The sequence below is a fragment of the Enoplosus armatus genome, chromosome 17, assembly GCF_043641665.1.
Source record: "Enoplosus armatus isolate fEnoArm2 chromosome 17, fEnoArm2.hap1, whole genome shotgun sequence".
Classification (NCBI taxonomy): Eukaryota; Metazoa; Chordata; class Actinopteri; order Centrarchiformes; family Enoplosidae; genus Enoplosus; species Enoplosus armatus.
Window position 1 is genome coordinate 17,890,106 of NC_092196.1, and position 25,998 is coordinate 17,916,103.

General features: G+C 43.1%; 1 protein-coding gene across 2 annotated transcripts in view; it reads right to left on the reverse strand.

The window, feature by feature from the left end:
• Positions 1-25,998, reverse strand: part of asic2 (acid-sensing (proton-gated) ion channel 2) — a 280,573-nt gene that overhangs the window by 61,201 nt on the left and 193,374 nt on the right. Inside the window, exon 1 of one of the 2 annotated variants that reach the window (XM_070922748.1) lies at positions 21,020-21,712. The exons of the other annotated variant lie outside the window; for it this stretch is intronic. Coding sequence (XP_070778849.1) covers positions 21,020-21,712 — 693 coding nt within the window. Of the gene's footprint in view, positions 1-21,019; positions 21,713-25,998 lie in introns of those variants that run through there. 2 annotated transcript variants of the gene reach the window in all.

Below are 25,998 nucleotides of genomic sequence, written 5' to 3' on the forward strand. Positions count from 1 at the left end.
CGAGCAGCTTCTCTGGGCTGTTACGTAAAACACTGATAAATCACCAATATGGCAGCATGAGTAATAAACTCATCAGCAACTGCTTCTTATTTACTGGGGGGTCTTATTTCCATCCCATAATTAAATTTTTATGCTGTGTGGGTGTGTGTGCGTGGCTGTAGCTGTGAGCTGCACGGTCTCAGTAAACATTTACAGCCTAGCTGAGTGCAAAGGTCTTCTCATGGCAACCGACATGGTTTTACACTCAAATCAACATTATAGGAGCTGACATGAGGCACTGTTAGTCCACTTGGATTAACACTTGAACATGCTGGAGACTGACGCGAGTTTGTCGGCGCATCATCTCTACTCTGTTCTTTTTTCCTCCATGACGTCCATCTCAACCGCTTTTGCTGGCGTTGGTGTAGTGCAGGTCAGGCGGAGTCAGATCCTAATTTGCTTACGTGTGTGTGCTAGTGCCAAAAACAACAGCAGGAGGTGGTTTTGTAGTGCAATCTGAGTGGAGATATCTGAGTCACGAGGGCTTTGGTGAGCTCCGGCCTTCGTCCTGAGAATCAGCCAGACATCCCAGTCCGAAGCCTCCGGAGACGAGGACTGTCTGTCCGGCCAGGCTGCTGCCAAAACACACACACACACACACACACACACACCGCGGCCCGTTTGGCTGCCACACCGGAGCTCGATCCCCTCGGTGGATGTTACTGACAGCTGAGGCTTATCTGCGACTGAAAACAACCGATTAGCCTTTTTTATAAGCTAATTGGCTTCTGTAGTTGTTGCTAAAGCTCAAAATTCTGGTACATGATGGAGCATTGAGATAAACAGATATGTAAACATGTGGGCATGTCAAGGTTTAGTCCTGGAACTGACTGAAAGCTGATTCAAGGGTCTGAGGAGGGACTGCAGATACCCCGCCACAGGGGAAATCATGTTGGGAAGGTTTCTGGAATAGACTTTGTGGGCTGTGAACTAAAACACACTGAACACAATTTTCAGTTTAAACCAAAACTCAGCAGCGGCGTCTCTCCCTCGTACTCAGTCTGCTGATTTCCCCTCTTCCCCTCTAGTTCACTGTGTAACTCATTTTTCACATTTTCACACTCTTCTTCTTCGCTGTACTTCCTAGTTTTCATCGGTCTACTGACCTCCTGACATTTGAGATTCTACCAGCACCGACTATTTTGGATGATTTAAAAAAAAAATGCAGAGAGAACAAGAGGGGGCAAATGCAACATGCTTTTTAGACTTTTCAGAGAACTGAAAAATGTATTGGTATTGCTCAGTGGCTCTGGCTTTCCACTCGGCTGGAACCGAGCACTACAAGTCCAGCTGTGATGGAGACAAAGGTCTGCAGGTCAGGACCCTGCTGGTCAGGGTAGGAAGGGGCACAGTGTGTGGCAGTCATTTTACTGCAACTCTTTATACAGTACCTGTAGCTCGGGCTGCAGCTTTATCACACACCAAACAGATCGTGAAAAATAAAAAGGGTATTTGGTTTGAATGGGTTTATAATGCATATGATTCAAAATTACTGCTGTGTGAAGGTCTTGGGGCTTTCCCAGATAATCCGGGAAAATCCGGAAATAATAAACAAGACTGACAGCCAAAACAGAAATATCATGCCTGATTTGAAGCAACTGAGTAAAAATAACAGCAGCAATAAAAGTGATAAAAATGCTCTGAAGTTTTTTAAAATGAGCTTTAGATATATGAAAAGAAGTTCTCAGCTGCAGAGATAAAGCAGAAAACTTCTAAAGCCACTTAACTTCCTGGAGGCAAAGAAATAAATCATACATTGCACCTTGTCCCTGATGATCTGCTCCAAATGAAGGAGTCTATGTGCCGTTATTAAGATCAAATCAGTCCAATGTATGACAGATGGTCTGTGATTACCATCTCACTTTGTGTGATAAACACCTTTATGGAATTAAAACAGAACAAATCCAGTCTTATTAGCGCTGCTATATTCATGTGTATTATCATCATTGAGTTTGTAAGTCTGTGTTTCATTTGATTTGAACGGAGGTCTCATTAGGTTTTCCTGTATTTAATAAAAGTTAATGAATATTTCCTCATTAACTTATTGGAGCTTGCTTTCGTCTAATCAGTGCAGTTTGTCAGGACAGCCTCGCATGGCCCAGACAGTTCGATCAGTGTGGCACATGGATGCGAGTCATGACCGTTAGTGGGAAACAAGGTCAGCAGCCAATCATTGTGACAGTTATAGACCTGTAGGGGCGCGTTTACGAGAAAATCTGCAAAAATAACATGCGTGATATGAAAATGCGCCATGCTGCTTTGTGCTTCGGCCCGGCGTTCATCCTGCCGTATATTAGCTTGCAAAGCTGGACATGATACACGCTGCAAATTACCACCGGACCCCTGATAAATCCTAAAGATAGGATCACATCACTGCTGCATGCATAACAATGACTGCTGCTGTAAAAGTGCAGTCTATTGACGCAACCTTGAAGCAGCTTGTCTGCTTTCTGGAAATAAAGATGAAACTGTGAGTCCAGGATATTCTGAGCATGTCCTGCTGAATGGCCAAAACAAAAATTGGTTTTATTCAAGGAACCTCAGGAGTTCTTTATTTGTGTTCCTCAGTGAATTGCCAGTTATGATACACAGTGCATGATATTACGATGCTTCAAATAGGCGATGATTAAGCCTGCAAGAATCGCTAGTCAACAAATGCTGTGCCGAGTGGCAAAGGATGTATTTAATCTCTGGTGAGATATATGCATCTTATTTATACGCTTTTAAACAAGATTTATGGTCCCTGCTGTGTCCAATCCAATCTTAACGTTAGGCTAATTAGAATTGGTTTGGGGAATGGTAGAAGGCTGAATAGGAAGTCTGCTGCTGGGTGACTCGTCACCTCCCAGGACGACACGCTGGGAACGGATCATAAAGGGAAAACGTTATGGCTGCTATTTCCCCAACCGAATAAAACCAGTTCAGCTCCATTCATATGCTGAGAGGAAGCATAGATGAGTTAAAGCTCTGCATTTGCAAAAGTGGATATAAGTTACAGCAGTAATCAACATGGGGGGGGGGGGGGGGGGGGGGGGGGGGTTTACTGTGATGAACGTCTCAACCTACACCACACACTCGGTATGACTTCCATGCATCTTGTTAATGAGGCTAGAGAAACTACAAGGTAGGCCTTCGCTGAGAGTAACAGAGATGGATTTCCCAGCTCGTCTCAATTAATGGTTATAAAAAAATAAGGATTACCTTCCTACGCACATGCCACCACGGAGAATGAACGCTGCAGGTACAGACAGAGAGCTCATTCTGGGCACATTCAACATCTACTTCTGACTCAAGCTCTTTCCCAATTTAAATCATTTTGAATTTGTTTAAAATATCAGTCATTAAATACGATATGTAGAAGGCTGAAATCAGCGATGCACCCTCTTATAGTTATGTAACTCATGTCTGATGCTACAGGAGTTAGTGATGACATTAAAAGTTTATAAATTTATAAACAACACTGATTAATGTGCATTTGCATAAAAGCATCCTCCTCCTTACTTGCAGTGACTTGTGACACTGTGACCTCACGACGTACAGCACAAAGGCAACGAGCGGACCGGACGCTGGTCGGTGTGATGTGACGCAAAAGAGGAGACAAACAGCAAATGTCTCAGTTATTCTGTGTGCTGAAGCTTCAAATCAGAGTGTGCTACTATGCACACTTAGCATGTCTTGAATATAAGTCTAAAAACGTATCGGTTTGTGTACATGTACAGCCTTTTTCTTTTTACGTTGCTGTATGAAGCTCCATTTGGATGGGATTAATGTTACAGAGGTGGGTAATAAAACATCTCACCTTATTCTCAGTAATTAAACTCATCCTTCCCGAGGGCATTTTAGCCATTGGCAAATTACAGGAGTTCTGTATATAAGGATAAATTATGGGAAAACCCTGTGACCTTCATCCCCAGTGGGCTTATGATAGTATTTTTTTTAATTTTATTATCAACAACAGTCCAATTAATGAGCTTCTCATATTGTTTTTCTTTCTTTTGTTTTCTTTATTGCGTGAGTTGACTAATACTAAACTCAGAAATTATGAGAGTTGTGCAGCACTAACTCACTTCATGATTCACACTGTAAGAGGAGAACTGTATTCTTTCACATGTGCAAAACACTTCCTTTTCCATTTCCCATAGAGCCTGATTCAACCCAAGATGAATTATTTACCACAGCACTCTTCCAGCCACATCACAAAGCATACCTAATAAATGGGCTAGGTCCTAAGGCATTTATGCACTGTTCAACCAGTGTAAGTATTAAAGTGGAGAGCACCTTGTCAACTACTGACATCTGCCAAATTTATTGGCCATGACCAAATGAATATTATTTAGCAATTCAGTTCAAAATTCTCTTTGTCAAATGACATCTAAAAGATTGGAAAATGTTAGGACGCTGTGCCCTTGAGAAAATAGAGCAGTATCACTGAAGTTTTAGAATTTCAACCGACAAAAAAAATCTGGTAGGTGATATTATGCGGTTCAAGATGAGGGCAACTGGTGATGCTAGAATTAGATGAACATAAAAAACAAAATTCTGCAGACTTCTGTGCTTCACAGTGAAGCAAACCATAGCTACAGTACACCAGCGAGACTGTAATACTCATTAAAGACCAGAAAGCAAAACTGCTGGATTTATAAAATATAGAGAAAAAAATGTTGCTATTCTTGTATCCTCAGAGGGGCAAACGTTGTCAGGGTTTGCTTGAGGGAGGAGTCCTGAAAACGTGTTGTTAGCTGAAAAAGTAAAAAAAAGTTAAACTCATGTGTCCTCGGTGCAGCAGCCACTTTAGGACTCGTCAAGCTCACCTACGCTGAGTTCAACTTTTATTAGTCTAAAGGCTCCATCAGACGAATATTTGCTCTGCCTCTCCTTCACTTCCCATTGAAGCCCATTTGTCTGACGACTTCAGCTCTGTCAGATGGGATTAAACTTTGATCTGCAAATTTGCAGGATTAACTAACAGAAACAATGTTGTCTTGATGAGTCTTTTGTTTGACAACGGAGGGCTCATTGGTTCTACAGTCACTACCAGACTATAAACAGCAGGATTGCTCGGCTCAGTTTTTCTTGATTACCTATTTGAGTGACATCACATCCTGTTACGGAGCAGTCCGGGCAAGTAGTAGTAAACTAGTAGTAGTAGAGTAAACTGCACTTAGTCAGCCTCAAGAGTAAAGGGCTCAACTCTGCTTTCAAGTGAATGCAATCGTTTAGCTTGTTATTGCACAGTGCTAACATTTAGGAACAAAGTCATCCCTTTGTGTTACTCTTTACTGACAGATGTTTCTACTATTTTGTCCACCCCATTTATATGAGTAGACTAAAAAACAGTTCAACAGCACCAGAAACTGCATCCTCCAAAACGATCACACAGTTGAATCAAAACTCAAAAACAGTTTCCAGAAACGGAACATTATAGATTATGAAGGATTTTATTGCAGGACTGTTGTATCAGACTGCATTACTTTTAGTTGGGTGTACCTAATAAACTGGCAAGTGTAGTCGGGCACATAATGTTCCATAAGATGGTACGGTTAAACCAAAAGCAAGATATAAGGTGTTAATTAGTCAGCTGCAAGGCAGTTTTTGTGACCTTTAGATGGAGCCTGCCTAGCTGCCCCCCCGCCCCCAGATTGTGGTTACAGTTAATAAAGAGGCAAACATTAATTGCAGGTCTGTGCTGGGAGGTGAACTCAGACCACCTGACACCCACATTTCTGCCCTGCTAACAAACTATTGACAGTACCGGAGCTGCATGTTGGCATTGGACACATGTGAGGTGCAGAATCATCCAATATGGATCTAATTCTTCGGGATGTGGGCTAAAAAATGGACAGCAATTTACACAAATGTGAAAACACACAAATGCATCCGGCCATCCAACCAGCCACCGACCCACCCACACACTCACATATCTCTCTGTATGTCCCTCCTTCCCACACCCACACGAGTTGGATCAGCTCAGCCACATCGGGAGGGAGAGCAGAGTTTCTCTCTGATCACTCTGATGTGGTCCTGAGAGGCTCGAGTGAGGACTGCGGCTTGGCGCACCAACACAGCCAAGCGTTACAGCTCCACAGGCCTGCTGGGAGGCTGAAGAGATGCCCTGCCCCACAGCTTCACCGGCATGATGGGAAGGCCGGGGGGACACTGTGATGTTTGGACACGACTGACAAAATACCACCTGTCATACATTTCACAGCTGAGAAACACGCAGCCCATTTGTGATGCTAACGCCTGCCGACAGACAGAGGGAAAGAGACTGAGGTGGCATACGAGAGAAAACAACCAGAGCAAAGAAATTAAACTAAAGAGGGCAAATGTGTGAGGAGTAAAGACCAGGAGCCAAATGACATGATGCGTCCTGCCTGGATATAAGAAAATAAGGCATTTATTTATGAAAGTAAAATATGACGATGACACTTTCAATTAGAGCGCCTGCTTTGATCATGTCATTAAGGATGGGAGGGGAAGCGACTAATAGTTGGCTCAGCTTTCTGACATCCTCTTTAATTGTTCACTCATTTAAGGTATTTTTCATATGCTTCATTACCGAGTAAAGTAAGTGTCATTTATTCTCCGCTAATTATGAGGCAGGAAATAACTTTTAACACAGCTTGCGTCACCAGCAGTACAATGAAACACAAACTGAATCAAAATTCAATTTGTTAGCAGCGGATGAATACACACAGCAGGAATAGATCAGTGATTTGTTGTCGCCGGGCACAAAAGACATCAAATTCCAGCAGAAAAGAAATTATAATCATGCATCTCATTCACAAGGACATAATTAGCATTATTCTTGTCTTATGGAGGAATTTCCCATCTCAAATTTTAAATGAACGATGTACTTCAACTCATCAAATCAACAGCTATCTCATCGCGTATGAAAATGAAGTAGCACGGTTTGAAAAATGGAAATACTAAAAGTAAAAAAGAAGGCATGTCAGGAAAAACTCTCTGAAACAAGCGAAACAACACCATTATTAAAACTTTGTATGCGCAGTCTTTCCTTAAATTATCTTTTGTTATATAGTCAGACAGTATCAGTATAATCAGTGTAAAATGCAATCACGACCGCGGCAAATGATGGAACGTCAAAGCTGCTAAAGGAGAAGTGAGCCAATGTGTAATCGTTCTGTGTTTTATTAGCTCCGCTTTAAAATTTATGCAGACGACCCTTTTAATCCTTCGTCCAGGAAAATTTATTTCAAAGACGGAGGATGAAAAATGTGAGGGAAGGTGCGAATCTGGAATAAACTGCACCATCCTCACATTGCATATATTTAAAAACACGTCTTTCATTTACCATTAATCCTCCCCCTCCCTCCCAGACCTGCTCTCATGGTGATTCAAGTCAAACCTCGAGCACTTTACAGACACAAAACAGGAGCCGATAACCCATCACTTCTTAGCAACTGGCAGGGAGGTAACGTGCAGCAGAATATTTTGAGAGAAGGTGCTGGGGAGAAAATGGCCGTTCTGAGGAGGAGAGCACTCATACACTAACAACCTGAACCACCATGGGCAGGTGCATTACTCACCACGACACTGTGCCTTTCCACTGGCAACATCAAGGAGTACGGCCGAGTGGAGAGGACAAAACATGAACCCAGTGAGGTTCTCATGTTGCCTATTGGCGATGCCAACCTGGCAGAGGGAGATTTTCATTTTGCATGCTTGACTTTGAAAAGGTGAATCTGTCCTCTGGTCATCAGTGATTACAGAGAAACCTTTGATATGGCCAGGTCAGAGGCTTTGGTCTGCCCTCCCTGCAGTCGTACAGCCTGCCTGACTTCTGCTCCGGGGCCTTCTGCTCTTTCTGTCTCTTGGTGCGTTTGGCTAAAGCGTTATAAAAAGCTGTCATCATCAGTAAGGATGGCTCCAGGATGTCCTCCCCCTGTCCTCTGTCCACGCAAGTCCCCTAGGAGCCAGAAGCACCTGTCCTTCAGAAGAACAGCTAGGCCTCTGCTTAACACCGCTGTCAGGACGGCCGTTCTATCTGCAGATCACACTGCCTCGGGGGAAGTGAGGAGGTGACGAGGACGAGGGTTTGAAATGCTGAGTGAAGGGAGGGGATAGCGGTGCACACAGTCCTTATGCTACAGGAACCAATCACGCCAACACGGTCTACACTGGCCTTTGAGGATGTCCCCACTGGGGACTTTAGTAGCTTCTGCAGTTTAGAGAAGCTTTAGAAACAGCACGTGAGCACTCGTGATATTTTGTGCTAAATTCTGTAGTACAGTATGTTATCAGAAGTACTTTACATACAGTACAGAGACGGATGTTTTATCCATTGCCTGGACGGTACACAGGACGCAGTGTATGTGAGCAACTGACAGGATCTCTACCTTCTTTTGCATGTGGGTTACTAGTTATAGGTCTTACAAAGTCCAAAACCAGCTCCAAAGCCCCTAAAAATGTGGTTTCACATATTAAACATTTCTGTTTAAAGCGGCTATTTTTATAGTTTTATAAAAATGTGAAAACAATATGACAATGTGAAAGAGGTCGCTCGTAGTGATGAGATAATTATCACCTGAATCTGCAGCTGTCTTCGGTTTAATGGAGTTTTATTGCGAGTTTCGGCTCATAGTTTTATTGTTTTGTCGGTTTTGTCTGCAGCGAGCAGCTGTTTTCACTGAAAAAGCTCTAAAAACCCATCAAGTGGAGCTTTTAGCAGCTGAATAGCCGCAGAGACCAAAAACAGAGCTAAAAGAGAGTGAATATTCACCAGGTGCTCAGAAACACGCCTCCAGATGAGTGCAGTGCCATTGTGTAGGGTTATATCATTTGATGCCCAAAGTGCACAATGGTTCCACCCAAACCCTTTCAGGCAAATTTGCGATTTGAGGCTATAAACAGTAACTAAAACTAACTTGACTTGACTTTACCACACAGTCGAGTAGTAGTCAATGTACGGTGGCTGGGATGTGACAATCCGGGGAGCAAATTTGATTGAATTGAATTTTTCTGGAGCTCAACACCAGGAAATAACACAGCTGTGTTTCCTGATGTGTTGATAGGCAACAACCAATAATGACATGTGTCAACACGCCGCCAGTGTGCGTGGGCTTACATAGAAAACAAAAGGCACGCGTTGTTGTCTCCCCAGTGTGTTTTCCTTTAATCTACATTTTATTTGGTTAGGCTTGTCACCGAAGTCTCGAAGGATTCAGAGACGTAAACCATTTTGCTCATAATGCACACGCCGTACGGCTTAGCTTCTGGATTGGTTCTCTGTCGAGTTGCTGGGATCAATAAAGTCTCCATGTGTGTTTTACAGACTCTCTGGAAACAGAAACTAACTTCTGTGCAGCCACCTGTCAGTGGGTGAAAGGAGGGCGAGGAATGTATTTAAATTAAAGGTTTTTATGCTGATGCAGATGTGTCCACCAGCACAGTTAAAATTAAACTTTCAGGTTCTCATGCTGATGTGGAGGGGTCCACCAGCCCTGTGTTACCAGTTAATAATCTGGTTCTGTGTTAACTAACTCAGAAGTCATGGTATGCTTTGGCTCTGCTCCTGATGAAGATTTTGTGCTTTTCAAAGACAAAGAAAAACCCCTCATAATGCCTGAATGCCATCTGTTGAGGACAGTAATGATCTTCACTGCTGTGGCAGAGGATGCAGCTCGTGTGAAGAGTACATTGCTGTGAGTGCTGCTAACATACGACATGCTATAACATGCAGGAGAGAACGATTACAGTCTGACAACAAAGAGACATTGTCATGAATGTCAATAACAGCCTTCCTCATCTGTGAATCTGTTACATGTGCGGATGCATCTCCGGAATTACACACTATGGTATTATATATTATATAGCCTGCATGAATGTATTCATATCTAATGGTGGCCTTGACTGTATTGTGTGTACGTGTGTGCAAAAGCGACACAGAGTGAGAACTACACTTTCATCTCGCCAAGTCTGACACCAATCTGTGCCAGTCTAGCAAGCCTCCCCGGCCTTATTTCTGTGCATACAGCGTCTACTTTTACCTGCTTGTTTGTTTTTCTCCCACACTGTACCCTTCTATATTTACACTGGCTGCATAAATCTTCCCCAGGCACATGTGTGGATGGATGGGTCGCACAATGCAGGTTTAGTTTATTTAGCCAGTGTTACTTTCACCATTTATAAAGGAAGGAAAACCTCATTTAACTGTGAAATCAGTTTTTCTTTGAAATAGGTGAGATTCTTGTCTTTATAGCAGCCTCCCACACATGTCCTGACCCACACAAATACTGCATGGCGCAGCAGGAGATGTGCTAATAGGAGTCCATATTTCCCTTTGCCCGTGAATGATAGACTAGGGGTTTGAGTAATGAGCCAGTGCCACCTGTTCCCACGATACCAGGGGGATGTGGACTATAATGCTGATGAGTGTCTGACGGCCAATGTGCCACTGTGCACCGTCGTTCAACCTCTTCACATCTTCATCCATCTTGGAAATGTTCTTCGCTAGAACTCTGCGTCCCCCATTTCACTCGTTTGAATCAAGAGCTTCGCCTGGACACGGCAAGGAAAACAGCAGTTTTGTGAAAGAGAGTCTTGGGTCTCATTTACTGAGGAGGGCAGTGTGGGAGCACATTTACAGTAGTGCAATGCTAATGTGGGCTTTCTCACATTAGTCACAAGTCTTTCAGTCTGTGGTTGGGAACACATATTTGGAGGAATGGAAAAAAAAGGCTGTATAATTTCTGTGCTAAAGGAGCAGCAATTATCTTTCAGAGACTGCTGCGACTGCAAATTCCTGCATTAAACACCAAACAACCACATCCCCCAAATTCTAATTCATGCAGATGGATGTCAATGAATACGAATCAAGAGAATACAAACCACGCTGCGATCAAAGTGCTAACAACAAGGGTCTCATTTTCATACTTGTGCGAAAACCCAGCTTTTAAAGAAAGTCAGAAAGATGAATGAACTTCCTTGTTGACAAGACGGGGTAATCATGTGATGCCATTCATCAATAAAGCTCTACCCTTAAAGGATAAAGGTAGCAATATTTCTAAGGCAGATGCCATTTGCACCCTGGTGTCAAGGTAGCTTTTTACCCCCTGTACGCGTCAATGAGCCACACTGTTGCACCGGGTGACGTGTTCCTTCATTACCACGAACACACACACACTGTAGTTTGTTTTGGATCAATCCCACATACAACGTCCAGCTGCTGTAAAAACTCACTAGAGCATCAACTGTGTATTAATCCACAGCTGAAAACAGACAAATGTTCTAGTAGTAACGTTTCCAAAAAACTACAGTGTTCAGCTGTAAAGTTCAGAGCCTTTTTTTTAATGAAACCATATATTTGTGAGCTGCTTTTAAAAGTTGACATCCTCAATGGGCTCGGGGCTGAGTGTCATGGACAGGTTTTGATGTTATTATGGATTTTATTGACGACAACAAGCTTTCAAACTCCCTTACATCCCTTTCCTCATCTCAACTACAACACGCAAAATCAATAATCACTTAACCTTAGATATCGCAAACGTTTGCTCTTGGCAGAAGGTACTTTTGAATAGAATGAACTTTAGACTCCGGTAATTCTTTTTGTTGCTCAATTGTTGGTTGTCTGTCTTTATGTCTGTGAATGCTTTTTGTTCTCAGGTCTTTCTTTAAAGAGAGAGATTGAGACTGATGAGTGAGACCACTGTACGCGATTAAATAAAGTTATTCAATGACACAATTAACACTGCAGGCGCGTTCAACTTTTTAAATAAAAAAATAATAATTCAGTTGATGTGATAAAACTGGGGATTTGTCAGATCGCCAAATAAAACTTGGATTTATTGGTGAAAAGACTGCAATTGCCAGTGTCTGGAAAACACAGAGATAAACACGCTTGACATGTTTGGTTTCCTTTGCTTCTTCTATATTTACTTATCTCTGCTCTTTTGCACGTCCATATTAATATCCACAGTCTGACTAAGCCCAAATAAAACCAACAGTCAGTAATATCCTTCAGAGGCAGAGAACAAACATAATAAACATAATATATATATATATATAAAAGGTATTCACGTATATATATATACTACATATAGTCAGCAGCACAAGGAGTAGAAGGTGGTTTCTCAGTAATTAAGTCTGTTTGGCATTTTGGGGAAATCGACTGAATATTCTATCTGCCACCCACTGTGGATATAAACAACAGAAATTATTCACATGCTTATATATTTATATATACAACAGCATATGGGTGAGATGGTAAAGCTGAATTAAAGTGTGCTGTCAAGTAGATAGGATGAATTGCAGCGAATTGCTCCGTGTGTTTCCATTATTCATAAAAGGTATTCACGTCTGAAGGAGAGGCACAAACAACACCGAGACATTCAGTGTATTAAATTATTGACAGGACCTCAAGATCTCAGAGAGCTTTCCCTCTTTGATATTGTTCAGGTTGAATCTGGCAAGCCACTGTGTTCTCTGCCTCTTGATGCCCACTCTGCTTCCTGGTTGTTTACCTTTTTTTTTTACTTTTGACTTACAAAACCACCCTCTCCCCTCCTCTCCTCTCCCCCCAGAACAGGATGGACTCCTCTCAGTCTCTCAGCGAGGGATGAAATATTTAACGTTTACTGAAATCCCAAGATGATGAAGCAGAAATGGTCTAATCTAATAGCGTGTTAGACTCTTAAATGCACACTTCACAACATATACTCTTCTATACAGTACATTACATATACATTTCTCAAGCTGCTGCAGCTGACTGATCCAAACGTAGAGTTGAGAATCCAATTCTGAGCTACTGACACGTGGAAGACCTATAAAATATAGATTATGTCGAACATCAAAAGCATCCTGTTCGACACAACCGACTTGCCAACAGGTCAGGAAGGGTCACTGGGAATGCACTGCGGGTTCTTGATTCAAGATTCACAGTCTCTTACAGTCTGAGGGTGTGAGGGTATGTATGTATATGATAAAGCTAAAGCAACATCAGCGGAAGCAGGTTTCATCAATGATGCACAATCTTAAAACAGACTGTCAGGATAATAAGCGTGTGTCCTTCTGTTGATTCCTCCTTCAAAGCTCACAGTCTGGTGAGATTCAAGCGAGAACAAACATCGACTTTCCGTTTTAAGTCTGTTTACATGCCGTGGTCCTTCGCTCTCAACCCTGATTTAGACATGTGTGCTGGGAGAAGTCTGATCCACAGCAACAACTGCAGGCTGGAGGAAGGTGCAACGGCCACGTACTGCTCACCGCTGATCAACTTGACTGAAGCAGCTGGGAATTAAGTGCTTGCTGAAAGGCACAAAGGCAGCAGACATTGAAAGGGGAGAGTGGGATACGGCTGCAATCTTGTTTCTCTCACCTTGAGACTCCTTCCTGATTAGAAGCTGGAAAAGAAAACTAGTGGCGCGTAAAGGAACTGCTATCTGTTTTCGACAGATAGCACCAGAAACCATAAAAATTCTGCCAGCAGGCACATTTCCTGGGTGGAATAGTAGCAGTATTGCATGCAAGAATCTGATAAAAACAAGAAGAATGAGATGAAATGGCTGTTTTCATTTTGCTGCACACAGCTGAGGTGGCTGACAACAGCACCACCATGATTAGGTCTTTAAAGGAATTAGATGCTGTTGTAATGCATGTCAGAGACGCACATTAGAGGACAGAGTGTGATAAGGAGGATGCAGCTAGGTGAGATCCAAACAGCATTAATGCCTATGACATGGCTGAATCTGCACATTTTGCCCCTGGGGCCTGGGAACTTGTGCCTTCTGATGTCGAGCTGCAGTTTGACCTGAACATCCTCAGAGCTCGGCTAATCCCTGCAGACTTCAACCTACGCAACACCACAGCACATAATGCCTGACTCGTAGAAAGAAGGTCGAAAGCATGAAGACTAAAGTGGTCATATGCGGCGTGAGCTCCAATAACCGCAGGGGACGGCAACACCCTGACAATCTCATAGTCAGAGTGTGAAAGCTGAAGTCTAGTGTGTAGGATGTGATGAGATGGAAAAATGTTCTTGGACTGTTTCCAATGTGTTAGAAAATGGAATATAACTTTTGCCAATGCCAAATGAAATCCTGTATACGTGCCTCTTAATACTTTTGTAATTAAGCCTTTCTACAAGACTGTAGATTCAGTGCAATTAACTGAAATAAGTAGGAGCAGAAGTGTGAAGTTTAGACTGCCATCGGGGCTCCTGTGAGTAAGAGATCATGTGCTGCAGAAGTCAGCCACAACATTTTCTTCACACTCTTATTGCATCTTGTGTGTGTGTGTTTGTGGCTGTGGGCTGATTGCTGCCCTGTCACATGATAAGGGACACCTATGAGGAGAGCCAGACAGAGCCAGTATCACACGCTGTGAAGCCCATATTAGTGTCAGCGCCGTGCCTGCTGGTGATAGATCCGCCAAACAAGTCCCGTGGACACAGCCAGCTCTGTTTCCTGTCCCTGCTTCCCTTCCTCTGAGCACTAACAGGCTGTTTATGACGATATGATGCAGTGCTTCTCACACACAGGCCGTCCAAGTGCATTTCGACCTGTTTTAACAAAAGCACAGGTTCATAAAGATGGTTGGACGCAGTCGAGTTTGATTCAAATCCCCACAGAACACTTCAAGTATGCCTCAGTGCCCACTCTTGTTCATATAAACTGAATTGGCGGCGTTGGTGTTTCTTAACAAGGCTCGAATAAACAGGGTTGTAATAACTTCATTGTAATTGTAATTCTAATCACTACACCTTTTGTCAGCAGCTGCCTTCACGCCCGTATCAGCACTGATCCATCAATATGATACCAGAGTAATTAAGTCACAGCTGTTGAAGTGGAAATCTACTGTATCTTCATTATGGTTTGCTTCAATTGTGAAATGTTTCTGTCAGGTCATTTTCTCCAAATTAGAAAAAAAGAAGGATCTTTGCCGCATTTGTGTCATGTTGGAGTTGGAGCGTAATTATGTGTTTCTGACCCATATGACATGAACCCAGCATTCACCCAAACATAATGCATGCTGGGAGGTGTGCTAATAAGCGGCTTAATTTCATGAGCTAAGTAAACAATCAGTTGGATATTTAATCAACTCAAATCTTTAGTTACAGCTGATCTCATGACAATAAGTTCTGGTTCTGAATGTGATAATTAGACCTTTTAACTTCACCTGACTCATCTACACTGAGCTAATGCGGTATTATGAAATAACACATGACAGTGCAGGCAAGGTGGCTGGTCACAGTCAACAAATACCCGTGATGTTTGAGTCTCTATGAACCTATTGACTGCCTTTTATTTCACACTGAGAAAAACATGATCTGCACCGGGTTTATCAGGTACAGCAGTGCAACCAGATGCAATCAAATCCAACAGCCCTGCAATACATCTTCCCTTTGTGAAGCTTCTACTGTTTAGTTTATGTTGACTTTGTGTCAGAGAGTTGTTGACGCAACTATAAGGTAATTTTTTGAGACAGTTTTATTGTTGTAGTGTTCGTTGTATTGTACTAAAGGTTGTTTTTATATTGTGTCCATTACCATTTACATACTTATGCCCTTTCTGACTAACACACACAAAACATGCAGAGACAATACTGTAGGTGGGTGTTTGTTGCCCTTAGGTCCTGAGAGTGAATATAGATTTGAATCGTGGGCGTAGTAGTATGCATATCTTTAGTAAAGGATATGTGTGTGTGTGTGTGTGTGTGTGTGTGTGTGTGTGTGTGTGTGTGTGTGTGTGTGTGAGGAAGAAAACAGTGATAGTGAGACTTAAAGTCAAACAAGACGCTATTCAAATACAGCAATCACTGCCTCCGCCATCTGACATCACTCTCGTCTTAAACCGACATCATATAAATGTTGTTTTTTTTACTACAGTATGGCACACGCAGAGAGCATGTGGAGCTCTTCTGCTGTAACCGATGCACGTGCCTCATAAGGTGCGATGGATATTGGATACAGCTCCAGGTAATGGTATTCATGGGAGAGAACAGCATCCATTAGCTTTCTATTTCGAACACTAACCTTTAATAAGTCATGTGGCTTATGCATTGACGTGACCTTATGAATACTAACCATGTATAATCTTTTCATCTGCATTCAAGGTTTGCATTATACCGGGAGATTAAGGTGAATATCCGCTATGGCCTATGTGGCTTGCAGTCAAACAGCTATTGGATGCTGGCTACATCCAGTGGCTGTGGCATATCAATGGCCGCCGTCGTGGCCATTCATATTATGACACAGCACTGTTATGGTTTTTAATAGAAGCTGGAAGTTGGAGCCCATTAAACCAGTCGGGCCATTTGTTCTAAAAAAGGGGAATTGGATTGGGGGTGCGGTGCATGGTAAGCATGGGGCCACCTGTGTTAATGAGATTGCTGTGGTTGGAGCTGCAGCTTCCACCTGACTTGTTTATTTCAAGCCAGATCAATAGTTTATGGTCCTGCTTTACAGGATCGTACTGAAAAAGGTCAATAACATACGAGAGGAGAAGAGACCTGCATTATTACCTGGATGTGCTTCAAACTTCAGGCCCCTCCAGGCTCAGTGGTGATTGACCAGGCTTCGTGGACGGCTTCACGGGGCCTCATTGCGCTTATGGTTGATGTGGAAAGTAAGAAGGATGAGTCAACAGGTGGTGCAGATACTTCTGTTTTTCCAAAGCGCTCAAAATAAATCTGTAAATAATTAGAGCTGCAGTATGAAAACAGGTGTAGCTGTAAATAAGTCAATGATATGTGTAGGTAGAAAAATCTCATGCAGCTCTGAAAGAATTTCTATAAACACATCCTGTAGAGCAGGAAGCGACAATGCTTAATCAATTAACCTTTGGGGGGGGGGCCAACATCCATGCCCACCCCTGCAGCTGTCACTGTTGGTTATGAGCAGAACTGAGCAGGGTGTTATTAAAGCACAAGAAAAGAAAAAAGGTGTGCAATTAAAGGAAAAATATCAAAAATGGAAATTAAGCTGAACTGAAACAATTACAAGTAAATATCACAGAGGACTTTGTGATTATAAATTCAACAGTAGATCAAAGCATTTGTTTGTTAATCTGCACCTTCCCTGTGAGCAACCTGAGCTTACTTTGCATTTATTAAACCTTTTCAGTTGAACGTCAACCTATTAATAAATAGCTCCGGTGATTAATATAGTTAAACCTGCATGAATTGATTCTTTGGCAACTTTACAGGTAGCAGACACAAGCTGTAAACCCAACAGGGACATATTATGGCCGAGTTGTATTTCTACACACCCAGCAGACACAGAGCAACACTGGCGTTCACTGGAGTTGTGTTTCTGGCCTCCTGATGAATGTAAGTCCAATATTCACTCTGCTTTTCCCTCCCAAGGGAAATATCTGTTTCTTTAGCTGCTAAATGCGGCGCCGTGTTCACCAGCTAGTCACTCACTCCGTTGGATTTTTAGAGCTTCGAGGTTGATGAGAGTGAACCAAAACAGTAAAGTTGTGGACCATAAAACCAAAACAATGAGCTGAAAGATGCTAAAATGCTTCGTAGAGCTGAGGGGAACTGTGGAGTCGGGTTATTATTCTCTGGGTTCATCACTACAAGCGACCCCTTTCACATTTGATCCATTGTTACTATAAAGAAAATGATTACAGCAGCTTTAATAAAAGGCCAAAACATTAATAACACTAAATATGACACACAGTATTGCCCCCATATAATGCACAATTCACAAACACATATGAGCAAACCCGCTCAAGCCAAAGACTTTAAGGGTGCAGTGGAGCGTTACGGTGGCTCTGCAGTTATGAGATGTCTCTGGAGATAGAGCTGATACATTACAGTGTCCAGGCAAAGAGGCTCACCTGTTTTCCATACCCAGCCTGGAGTGTGATTAGGTGCTGCTCTCCAAAAGCATTGTTTAATTTGTCATTGCGGGCGCAGTTATCTAGTCCTCCATGGAGCATGGGAAAGTTGCAGATGTGTCTCTTTTCCACAGAGAGAGGCTTAGCTAGCTGTGCTTTGATAAAGTATCGCTTACATTTTACGGTGGATAGCTGGAACCGTTTGCCCGGTCTTTGGCGCGTCGCTCCAGCTCTGTTATCCCCCGCTGTGAAGTTGGGACTTGGCTGCGGGGCGGCTGACAGTATATCAGTATTGGAGATGTGGGAGCAAAACAGACCACCATAAACTATAGCACGAAGCTAATAGATTTATTGATTAGCCAGCCTTCCACTAGTTCCCATTCACTGTGATAAAGTAGATTCAGCACATGAAATTCTGCTGCTTCAAGGGGTTGGCCAGAATTATGGGACACATTTGTATTCCCTACCAGACCAACCAGATGCTTTTTCTCTATACCATCTCTCCCTCCAAACCTCTAGCTGTACCTTTCTTCTCCTTCCACCCCCCAAACCACCCGCTGCTTGGCAGTTCAAAGCATCCTCTGTACTCTTAAGCCTGTAATACCCAACCTCTATCAACCCTGGATTTCTCACTTATTCTCCGAGACATTCATGCATGCAGGCATTCGAATTTGTACACACGCGACCACAAGGACGCTCGTGTTTATTTACTCACAAGTCAATGTGCATGTGTTCCCTATTCCCCGTTTAATCTGGTTGTTGCATCCTTTTTGGTCTAAGAGTGACAGTGCTCTAAATGCAGTGATAATGAACAGGCCTTGGGGAGTCTTTGCTGACTAGTAGCAGCAGGCTAATGAGATTAGCAAAGGCACTGAGGGCCCGTTAACGGCATGAGGCCCCATATGAGGTAGAACAAGATGAGGAAGCAGGCAGGACTGGGGCGTCAATGTGGCTCTGATGAAGTAAAGCTGACAATATCCAACACACTGTCCATGTAACACCCAAAATATTTAGAATGTACTTCGACAGAAACTTTACGTTTATATATTATTACACATCTCATTACTGGTCTCAGTGAAGTTGAGGGACTGTATAGTGTTATTGTGTTGTGCAGAACTGTAAACATGTAAACTTGTCCTTGATGGTATCACCCCCTTTGGATCTACTGATATTCTACTGAGATCCTTTCTTACACAATGTTCAGACATATTGAATGCCAGAAAATCTTTCAGCTTTGGGAAACTGCTACTAGACTCAAACTCAGATCCCCAACTCTTTTCACATTACAAGCTTAACAATGGTAGAACTCACTGTCAGTAAATCCGCATCCATGAATGCATTCACTTGACATTCAAGCTGACCTTTGAACATTGCTGTAACAAAGCAGGCACATCAACAAACCTACACCTTTCCAGCACTGTACTGAACATGACATTTACATCCAACAGAGAAGGAATATGTCTCTCTGCACTGAACTGAATGGGGTTGCTTCAAAACATTGTTAATGGACCCTAGCTTGAGGACATGGTTCTGATTAAGCACTTAATTTGCATGGCAGTGGGCTGATGCACCTTGTCCCATTTCTGAGAAAGAGACAAAACAAAGTGGACAAAAGGGGCAGCACCACTCACAAGACCTGGAAAAACTAATGAAAGTCATCCAGTTTGATCAAATAATGTACGCAACAACAACTGCTGACCTTCAGCTTGTAAAAGACATAAATCTGTGGTTTTATATACCACATCTTAGTGAAAGGAAGGGAGCGCTTCTATGCTCGGTTGAGTGTTGTATTGTGAGCATTCAGATGGCAATTATGAGTTTGTGTTTTCAACATTATGGAGTCCATTGCAAGATATTGTTGACATTCAATAGGTTAAATGCGTTAGAAAACCTTGATATGACAGAAGACAACAAAAACGAGTGAGATTCCTCTCCGCCTTCTGTTTTGTGCAATTCAACGCCACGTAGTCAAGTAGGCTCTGCTTGACTATGTTTTCTATTATGAAGTTGTGAATACATCAATTATGGGTCTTTAGAATGAACTGAGCGAATACATGGCCAGTTGTTTCCTGCATCACACCCAATGTATGCATGCGTTGCAATTTCAATGAACTGACTCTGCCACTAACAATGGAAACAATAACTAACAATGCAAATGAAATGAATAACAAATGTTGGAAAAATATAGCTATAAATCAAAAGTAGAGTTTGGTGAACATCTTAATTATAACTTTTAAGTGTGAAAAGAAAAAACTCTACGGCAGCAAAAACACAGAACAAACAAGAAACACACCAAAGACCAGACACAGCCTTTGCACACAGGTATTTATCTGCCATTTTTCAGTCAGTCAGTCACTGACTCTGAGGCCACAGTACCAGAGAGCAAAAAGAACTGAAATGAAATGGCAAGAAGAAAAACTTTCAAAGACAGCCTGAGCCTCTGCATTGCCGCAGAGAAAACATCTGCCATAGTTCAGGCGAGCCAAGGGAATATACAGGGAAGAGCGGGCACACAATCCTCAAACCCACAACCACCCACACAGCAAAGAAGACAGATATGAGAGCGATCACACAGAAGCAGCAAACTCCTCTGGGGGGGCTGTACTGTACTGTAGAGAAACTTTTTGATATGTAGCGTTTGTAGCTATGCCTAGCCACAAGCTCACATGTAACCCAATTGATCCATGTATCATATGGCCATGCCTACTGTTCATGCCATTTTCTGTATAGTTTTTTACTCTGCAAAAGCTTTATGGATTTGTTGTACAAGCATTAATCTAACAAGAGCTGTGCCGGTGATTTATTAATAGCCCCATGCAGTAACACATTTTGCTAATCTTATTGTGTGATGACCAAGAAAGCTTTAACAGTCAGCTATAACAGGAACTCACGACAGCTTGTATACTGTGTTTTTACAGCCTTATAACTTTTCCATTAAAGCAGGTAAATCAAAAGCCACAAGAGAATACACGCCAAAAAGATAATGGAGGGAAGCAATTTGTTGGTTCAGCGTGATGCAATGCATTTGCAACTTTTCCGCTGCAGTGGATGTTTAGACCGGGATATCTGACAGTATAGACAACATGTGAGGAGATGAAAGTACAAGAGGAGATGCTGACGCCGACAGAGTTGGCAGAAAGCTTCCAGAAAACACAACAGAAGAAGTTTTGACTTACAGAAGAGAAGTTGTGAGCGCCGCATGGCTCTCCTCTGTACTTGCATGAGAGGAGCATGTCATCCAGTTGGTGGCTCAGTCTGTCCATAAACTCCAGGTTGGTTCCCTCAAAGTTTCTGGGGGGCAGAAAGAGCCTGAAGTCCGACAGCTTACTGAACCAGGCCTGACGGTCCTCTTGAAGCAAGTCCAGAACCATGGGCCTCACTGTCCGGTTAGCCAGCAGCAGGCCCAGCCAGTGGCCAGCGAAATACAGGTCGCTCTTGGTGAGCTTGTAGAGGCGGATAGGGTTGTTGTTGCAGATAGTGACTGCGGGGAAGGCCAGTTCTTTGGCCCACTCCGTGTGGACCCGTGTGTACGTGGGGAAGGAAAGCCAGTGGAGTAGGCGGTTGGAGGACCAGGATAAAAGCAGCCCCAGGGAGGTGCAGAGGGCCAGTAGCCAGAAGGCCCTGCGGCCCACAGAGCCACCAGGGACGCAAACATGCCTCAGGCCGTGCAGGCGTGTCCTTGACAGCAGAGTGGAAGTGACCCGACCCAGAGTTGGCTTTGTAGGACGTCGCTGACGTCCCTTTCTGATCATGACCGGGGATCCCCGCCGGAGACAGCGCCCCTCCAGGGCCATAGCTGCCCACAGCGCTCCTACAGCCGCGGGAAAGGCTTCATTTCCCAGCCAGGCCTCAGGGGCTGGGGCCCACATGTAGCTCCAGGATAAATCCACTACTGTAATCCACACCTGGATATGTGTTTGGCCTTACGAATAATAATGACCCCTGCAGTCTTAACAGTAAATATGCTGCATGCACACGTAGAAGTACCCTCAAGGAAATCTGTGTGTTTTGAAGTCGTCTTCTCCTGGTGGTGCAGAAGCTCTGATGAACTCAGCAGCAGCTACTTGTTGGTCGTCTCTCCTGGTCTCTCGATCTGAGAGTGCTCCAATCATCCAACTCAGCAGGGGAAGAAAAAAAAAAATCAGCTGGGCAAATGTGCTCCAAGCAAGGTGGCTTCTACATGAGTGACTCCAGCATCCACCGCAGTTAGTGTGACAGTGAACAAGAGAGGATGAGACAGAGAGAGCGAAGGCAGGAGGAAGAGGGAGGGGAAGAGAGAGGGAGAGTGGAGGATAGAATACAAAATACCAAGGGCTAAGCAGAGAGGACGAAAAAACAAATGAAAGAAGGGAAGGTAATTAAAATAATGAGACGACAGCGAAGGGAATTGGTTGGTGTGGTGCAGTCTGTTAGAGGAGAGCTTGCCTTGTTCCAGCGCTGTGGTTTCTCTTCTTCTGAGTTACGTGAGTGTTTTTTGGCTTCACTGGCTTGCAGAGGCGTTCGGCAGCCAGAGGCGGCAATCAGTTCCTTGTCACTATTAAGTACAAGCTTTAATTGAATTCACAAAAGTCTCCCATGCTCATTTGTTTTCTGTCCCACTTTGCGGTCTCACTTTTGATGCCTCGACTTCCTCGTGATGTCACCGGTCGGTTCCTTGTCTCCCCCCACTTGGCTTTAACCAGTGTTATTAAGTCCTGCGGGTAACCGCGGGGTAGCTTCATCTCGTAGCGGACCTGCTTCTCAGCACCGCAGCCACAGTGAGAAACATGCTCCAACACACTTTCACACGGAGGAGGAAGCACTCATGCGCATACGTGGACATACACTCACAGCGGTTTCCTGCGGGAAACCAGACCAGAGATAATCTGTTCTGTCACACTCTGATCTCAACATCTCTCCCCCTTTTCTCTGTCTCCTGTTAGTCTCTCTACTTCTTCCTCCTTCCTAGATTTTTCTCCTCCACTCAGACAGCATCTCTAATCTCAATATTCCTCTCATGTCTCCGCTCCTCCTTCTAAAAATACTCTCTCCAAATCAAATCCATCAACTTGCCCTCACGCTCCTCCTCTTTGCTCTCGTGTCAGTCAAGACCCGTAAGCTCGACCTCTTGTCAGGCTCCCTCTCCTCCTCCTCCTCCTCCTCCTCTTCTTCTTTTCCACTTTGTGCACGCACTCCCTCACTTCTCTCCCCCGTCAGGGAAGGCTTCTCTGTGCGCTCTCTTCCCTCTGTGTCCTTGTCAGGTTCATCCAGCTTGCTCTCTCTTCCTGCTCCGAATGACTTCTCTCCCCTCAGTGGTCTCTCTCCATTTTTACCCCCTCCCTTTCTCGTGGTCTCCCCCGTTTTGCTCCGGTTTTCAGGCAGCTCGTCCTCCCGTTGCACCTCTTCTCCTCCTCCTGCGCCACAGCTCCGTCCACGCAGCCGGTGAGCCCGTCACTGATGAGAGCGCCTGTCTCTCTCTGTGCTAACTCGCGCTGTCCTTCGCCCCCCTCTGTTTGTCTGCTGCTGCTGCCGAGCCACTCGGCTACAGTGCAACGAGAGACTGCTGTGTGCATGAAAGTGAAGGTTTGTGTGTAGCGCAGGAGAACAGCTAGACATCAGCTCTCCACTGTACTTTCAGCTAAAGTGGTTGTCTTTTTTATTTTTTTATTTTTTCACAAATCTCTCAAGTCCTCCTTTAATACCCCTCTTTGTTTATGAAAATGTTGTTGTTATCGGCAAGGACGTTAAGTTATTTTGATATAATATATATATATATATATATGTTGACGCTGGTCTTTGATGTGCAAAGTTACCAGCTTAGTTTTTAATTTTCGTTTTCCAAGATCACTTTTTGTTGCTCAGGAAAGGTACTCAACAAATATTTTTTCATCAGTATTCATATAGATTAACACTGCACATACTGTTTTGTTAGAAGTCCAGAGATCTTTTTATTATTATTATTTTTGCATCATTTGTAGTTTTGGAAGTAGATGCCGTACGTTGATGTACTTTAGCCTGTTTGCTGGTGTCTTCTTTGACTGGACCCATCAACAAATCAGAAACCGATTAGCAGCTGACTGAAACAGTGTTGTCATTACAGAGTTTGCCCACCAGGGAGCACTGACAACGTCAGTTTTCATTGTTTTATGTAAAACATGCAAATTATTAATTTAAAATTATTTTTTTCTCACGACACCTGCTGGTCTCAGTATTTAACTCATTTAATAACAGGATCTATTTTTCCTCATTTGAGAGCAAAAGAAACATTGACTGCTGTGATATAACTGCCAAATAAAGTACAGTAACTTTAAAACTAAATAAATGTAGAAAAACGTACATTTCTTATTTTATCCATAAATCTTGGATTAAAGCAGTATTTCAATCATGCAACATGTCCTTAGTGGCTCTGAATAAACACATCAAACACCCACACAACATCATACGCAGTCTTACGCAGTCTGTGCAAGGACGGCATCTTTTTACCTTATTTCTCATTCAAACCCACTCTTTGTACTTTGTATTTGTATATTCTGCCGCTTTAATGGTGAAGCTTTCATTCATACTTGGTTTACCAAAATAACATCAGCCAACAAATAATTTCTGTCCAATTCAGTGAAGTTAAATAGGCTTCGAAAATACAAGTAAATAAAAAGCTTCCGAGTCAACTCAATGCAGGAACGCATGGCTTTATAAAAATTCAAGGTTTTACTCGTTTGCGTTCATCAGCGTTCTTCTGCCAATTACAGAGGAGAACATTTTCTCCCTGTGCGATGAAGAAGGGTGTTTTTTTTTTTATTTCCATTTCACTTTTTTTATTTCTTAATTGAACTCCTTTAAGCTGCTCTCAGTTTCTGTGGAAAGTGGTGGAAGAAAACCAAACCCAGAATATAGCTCCTTCATTTTAGTTTGTCACAGCATGCAAAGTGTGGCAGCTCTGAATCATTATCACAACATCCGAGGCCACCCACATTATTATAAAACAGATTTGTAACAACACAGACCGAGACGAATATCTAATTTGCCGCAAGTGTACGAGCTTGACATTATTTTGACTTGAACACACGTTGCTTTTCAGCGTTTGGCTAGATGTTCGGCAACACTACGTGACAACTCCCTGTGATCTCATCTTTGAATATGTGATGAAAAGACATTTATACCTCGGGAGCTATGAAGGCCACACATGAGCCTGAAGAAACCTTTCACTGTCAAAAGAAATTAAAGCAGAAACCCAACACTGCATGGACACACACACACACACACGCAAATTATATGCACACACAATGAAAAACGTCGTTCAGAACCAGAACTATGAAAATGTTGAAAGAGTAAAACACACCCATGTATAATGCATAAACGGTCAAATACAAAGAACTGGAACGCAGAAGTGAAATGTCAAATGCATTCACGTACAGTTATTTCCTCTGACACTTACTGTATGCTACAGTGGCATGCACACACACACACACACACACACACACACACACACACACACACAGCCTACAGCTAGAGTCAGAGGCAGCCTTCCAGAGCCTGGATCCACAGGCTGAATAATTAGCTTGGAGCCATAAAGAGTGTTTCTCAGTCCAGCTAGGCAGTCGGTGTGAAGAACAGCTCAAAGGCTCAACATATCCAATTTGCAATTCTAAAACAGAAGGGAAATCACTGATTAATTAGGGATATAGCCAACCCAAGTGTCAGATACAATTACACAGCATTCTTTGGCTGCAATCAAGGGCGTAGGTTCTGTTTCAACATTGGAGGGGAGGGGGCACATATTTCCTCCCAGGAAATTTTGAGCTTCAAACAGTTAATTTACTGCATTCTGGTGATTTTTTTTATGCACCAATTTGTGCTTTTTCTGTATCAATTTACGGTGGAAATGTCTTCATTTATGTAAAGGAAAACACACAATTCTAGCTTGGCATCGCCAGACCGATTCACGAATGCGAATCAGTCTGGAACCTCTCCATTCATTTTTGATTTCCAAGGGGCGTTTGTTATGTCCCTGGTCTAGGGGAAACCTAGACACCACATGATGAGCGACTCTTCACTCCCATCCCATGAAAGGCCAGCTCGCGGTATTTTCCAACTTCAAAACTAGCAGTGCCCAAAAATGCCCAAAACACCAAACTAAAACTGAAACTGCCCTAAGAAAGAGACAGTTCTTTAACCTGAA